Here is a 5411-nt window from a genome sequence, read left to right on the forward strand (position 1 = left end):
ACAAAACAAAAACAAATATATCTTTAAAAGTTCTTCATGTTGGTAGGGTTTATATGTGTTTTACTTTTAAGTATAAAGTGAAAATACAAAACCCTAGTCGGGCAGTGGTGGCGCATGCCTTTAATCCCAGCACTTGGGAGGCAGATTTCTGAGTTCAAGGCCAGCCTCGTCTACAGAGGGAGTTCCAGGACAGCCAGGGCTACACAGAGAAACCATGTCTTGAAAAAAAACCAAAAACCAAAAACCAAACAAACAAACAAACAAAAAAGGCATGAGCCACCACTGCCCGGCCTTGTTATTTTTTATTTTGGTGTAGTGCTAGTGATCAGCCATGGTGCCTTGTGTATGCTACACAGATAAGTACTCTACTACTGAGTTACATGCCCAGCCTTTGAGAGTCTTTTTTCTAATGATCATGGCATGGTATTTTAGGTAGGGCAGTTTAATTTAACTATGTATCATATAGTGTAAACATTTCAAGCAAAAGCTAGTCCACCATGAATGCCATGTTTCTAACCATTAAAAGACTACCAAGATGAAAGTCATAATATATTAAATCATTTTTATTTTCCCTTTACCTCTTCTGCAGCTTGCTTAGAAATGAGATCAGCTTCATCTTTGTTAGCACATGGGGCCTGTGATCTACAGGCAAGCTGATACTGAAATTTCTTTAAGGTTTGTGCATAATCCCCCACAGAACGACTGTAATTCCAGAAGGTAGGGCTGGTAGAAGGAGAGGTGGAATCTGGGCTCCCTGAAATTGAATTCAAACTGTTTTAGTCCTTACAGTAATTTTTTTATGTATCAGTAATAACTCAGAGATGCTGGGTACCTAGGAACTAGGCAACCCCTGACAATACTTAGAAAATCAGAACACAAGCACCCCCTAACTGTATTCTAGGAATGAGAAGACAAGACGACCCCCAGAAGACAAGAACCCCTGCCCCTTCACACACTGTACTCAAGGAGTCAGAAAATAAAACCTAGAAGCATCTCCCCTGGCCTCAATATTGTCTTCTCTTTGGAGATTATTGGCTTCTTGTGTTAAAAATTAACAAGAACATATTCTGAGCAGTATCAACTTAAGAGGCCCAAGAAGTACAAGTGGTTGGGAGTGTCTATTTTTATTGTAAAATTAAACTTGTTTTATTAACACTTTTACTAATTCAGGGAAAAACAAATGTTTGGAAGTTCCTCTGAATGGAATACCAGCAGCACTAGCTGAATTTTACATGGTACCCAGTAGTAATTCCTGTGTTGATTAAAACCTTCTGTGGAAACATAAGACAATGATGCCCATGTCTATCAGTACCTCACGTCAAGTCTTATGGCCCTTGAGGACTAGTTAGTCTGTATTCCCAAAGAGAAGATGAACTCGTTTAGAGCTAGGATGCTTTGTCTTCTACCAGCAGGTAGCATGGCTAAACAAACAAGTTCTCAATGAGTATACATATGAAGAGTTTATTCTTAGAGTTTGAGAAACATGGTCTCTATCCAGCCTGCTCAGAATAGACAAAACTCTGCTAAAACTGACAATCATGCAAATTACTAGCAAAAGAGACTCCAATGTAAAAATCAACACTACAAAAGTTTAGGCATTTATTTAGTGTCCAAGAATTACAGATAATTGAACTGTTGGGCCAACTTTGAAAAAATGGGCTCAGCATCATGGACGTAGGAGAAAAAAAAGCATTGAAAAAATAAAAATCCTAAAAAAAAAAAAAAAAAAAAAAAAAAAAAAAAAAAAAAAAAAAAAAAAAAAAAAAAAAAAAAAAAAAAAAAAAAAAAAAAAAAAAAAATTAAGCCAATTTGAGAAAAGCTAAACTTAAGAGTCCAAAGTGATTAAAAACAACTGAGCTGAGAGATAACAACGTTGTTCTCTTCAGAAGATTGCCAGATCACAAAACATGGAAGAGCTCCCAAGGAAGTCTCTCTTTGCAACCATCTTTGCATTAATGCATTTGGGCAAGCTCTCTGGTGGATTACTGGAAGCAGGGAGGGTGGGTGGCTGGAAGCAGGAAATCAAAGGAAACTACTACGGAGGAAGCTGCTTGCAATCATGGTGATCACGTGATACAATTCCCTCCCCTGTATCATGCATCTCCTAAGCTACTGCACAGAGACATACAACTAAGCTACCAGAAAACACTTGGAGTTCATGATGACAAAACAACTGGACAGATCCAACTTCCCCAATAGCCTGATCTCTTTAAAATAAACATGCCATACACACACATTCCAGGTTAAAGAAGGCAAAAGAAACGCAACTAAATGGAGCAATCTGTATCAGCAAAGGAAAAAGTTCTCAAGGTCATCATTGGGTCAGCTGTAGTAACAATGTGCCTGAGTTACAGTAGTACTGCAATTAAAAAATTCATTTTGAAGTTCTAAGGGGAAATGCCCTGTTCTCAGGGGACACGGGAATATTGAGAGATGAAGTATCACCAGGGTTACACCTTGGCTTAAATGATTCCATGTAAATGAGAGTGCGTAGCTTCTCACTCCTGGAGAGCTGAGTTGTGAATATGGAATTGGAATTATTTACATGAATTATTTGCTAGCTAGATGTTTTAAGAATCTAAAATATGAGCCGGGCAGTGGTGGCACACGCCTTTAATCCCAGCACTTGGGAGGCAGAGGCAGGTGGATTTCTGAGTTCAAGGCCAGCCTGGTCTACAGAGTGAGTTCCAGGACAGCCAGGGCTACACAGAGAAACCTGTTCCAAAAAACAAAACAAACAAACAAACAAAACCCCAAAACCATAAAATATGATACCTAAGTAATAACAGCACGCAGAGTACTCAGAAATTAACTTCTAAATACCATTCTCCTCTAAAAACAAAACAAAACAAAACAAAACAACCTTACCTCAGGAAACCCAAAGGGACTCCAGAGATAGCCAGGGAAGTACAAGATGGAGATATATTATTTTGTGTCTCTAGAAAGTGAGGGGGTGGGGCAAAAATGGGAAAGGTGGGGCACAGATATTCAAAGAAAGATACCAAAAATACACACACCCTTTCTTTCTTTCTAGACAGGATCTCACCTTGTAGCCCTAAGCTGTCTTGAACTCACTATATAGACCAGACTAGCCTATAACCCATAGAGACCTGTCTGCCTCTACCTCTGGAGTACTAAGATTAAAGGCATGTGCCATTAAACCCATTGATGTACTAGGGAAGCTGAGGTAAGTGGATCTCTGGGGCAGCTGCCCTGCCAGCTTCATGTAACTGCCACGTTTCAGGCCACTAAGAGATTCCATGTCAAAAACTACATAGTGAACAGCACCCAAGGAAGGATATACACTTAAGACTTATCATACGAACACAATTCCTACACACAAATGTCTGGGGGGAAAATATAGATGAAATGATACAATTAAAAGTCCCCAAACAGACAGGCTTATAATTCTAGCACCCAAGAGACTGAGTCAGGAACCATAAGTTTGAAGATTGCTTGAGTGACATAATAAATTCCAAGCCAGCCCGATTTTAACAGAATGACTCTATCTTAAAAACACAAAGATTAAAAAAGTCCCTATGAGAACAGCAATAATTTTGAAAATAATTTTAAACTAATGTTAAAAAGCAGCATTAAAATTTATAATAGGATATTTACATAGCCTGAGAGTAGGTTTGCAAAAAGTTATTAATTTATGCAGAATATTTAAATTACCTAAAGCTTACAAACACAGCATAGTAGTTAAATGTACAGAAATATGCAAAGACAGAGAGACCAGAATTTAGAGTCCATGTTCTTTTTAATGTGTCAGAACCATTTATACAAAAGTGACCATAGAGCCTAAAAGCAAGCCTAAGATTAAAAAGCCTTCCCCACAGAGAAAGAAAAGAAGCGCTAAACATTAATAGATATAGATCAGAATCTCTAACCGCAGCACAATTAACTTAGGAGGAAATAAAGATAACTAGGTCTTGTCAGGCTTGACAATGAAAAGCAACAGCAATAACACTTACAAACATCGATAACAATACTTCTAAATGTGAAAGAAAAGATAAAAAGGAAATGAAAAATATCTGAAAATCATAAAAGATATGTACTAGTTGTTCTTTGTGCTAGTCTATAATTTTCAGTACACTTCAAATATTTCAAAGTTCCAAAACAGAAGAAAGTAACAAGATAATATTGATTTGTTTCCTTGACATTTGTGGCACTTGCAGGCAGAATTAAATTAAAAACCCCTAGAGAGATTTCAAGCGACACAAAGAGCCATGCTCCAATAACTTGGCCTCCTCACCATGGCCACGCTTTTGCATCTAATGTGCTTTCTGTGGAAGTTTCCTGGGGGGGAAAATCATTACTCAGTTCAATAACCTAATTTGGTTTCAAATAATTGACTTTGTAATAATCAAATCCACCTCAAATAGATTAAGACTTGCTAACACTGTTTCCTTAGGTAAACTATATGCTTTAAGGAATTATTAAGAGACAAATTTTATAATGTTATTAAAAAACAAAACAAAACACCCTCCCCCCAAAGCCAGTAGCAGTTTTAGGGGCAAGAATGCTTTTTCCCAACCCTGTCTAGCACATCAGTCTTTCATAAACACTAGTAAAGAGCTATCATTTGAAAAGCTTGCTACACACTGCTCCAAAACATACACAGCCACAATTTGAGGGCAAGCTATCTCATATGAAAGGGCTTTTAAGCTTACAGCAGAGAAAGACTTAAGATTGCTCAGGCGAGCTATGTTTAACCTCTTAAGTTTAACACTTAATCTAGTATTAGTTTAAGGATTATGTAAAGTAACAACCAAAATATACATATCAAATGTAAATAAAATACGGTACCCAGCTTCACTCTATGCTGTTTCTCTTCTTCACTTCTAAGGAACGTGTCCAGAGTTCTCAGGTCTGTCATGTAGTCCTCTTTGTCAGTGGGTGAGTTATAGACCGTAGGTGGAGAACGGTAGCGAGACCTCAATCCACTGCTCTCCACTGGGCCCACATTGGTAGGGTATGGAGAAGAAGGAGACAGACTAAAGCTCGCCAACTACACAAAAGCAAAGAATGGGATTTTACTTTAAGTTCACATGCAAATATTTTTAATTTTTTAAAAAATATTTATTTATTTATTTACTTTATGTTATTTATTATAGGTACATTGTTGCTGTCTTCAGAGACACCAGAAGAGGGTATCGGATCCTGTTACAGATGGTTGTAAGCCACTATGTGGTTGCTAGGAACTGAACTTAGGACCTCTGGAAAAGCAGTCAGTGTTCTAAACACTGAACCATCTCTCCAGCCCTATTTTTAATTTTTTAAAATTTTTATTTATTTATTTATTATTATATATAAGTACAATGTAGCTGACTTCAGACATATCAGAAGAGAGCATCAGATCTCATTACGGGTGGTTGTGAGCCACCATGTGGTTGCTGGGATTTGAACTC

At 37.5% G+C, this 5411-nt stretch overlaps 1 protein-coding gene across 2 annotated transcripts in view; it reads right to left on the minus strand.

Annotated features, from left to right (window-relative positions):
• Tmem209 (transmembrane protein 209) overlaps positions 1–5411 on the minus strand; it is a 26791-nt gene that overhangs the window by 14866 nt on the left and 6514 nt on the right. For both annotated transcript variants that reach the window (XM_031381416.1, XM_031381415.1), the window contains exons 6-7: positions 4810–5011; positions 579–754 (exon numbers count right to left, since the gene is read on the minus strand). In XM_031381416.1, the coding sequence (XP_031237276.1) occupies positions 579–754; positions 4810–5011 (378 nt within the window). The remainder of the gene's footprint in view (positions 1–578; positions 755–4809; positions 5012–5411) is intronic.

Source organism: Mastomys coucha, unplaced genomic scaffold (assembly GCF_008632895.1).
Source record: "Mastomys coucha isolate ucsf_1 unplaced genomic scaffold, UCSF_Mcou_1 pScaffold20, whole genome shotgun sequence".
NCBI classification, from domain to species: Eukaryota; Metazoa; Chordata; class Mammalia; order Rodentia; family Muridae; genus Mastomys; species Mastomys coucha.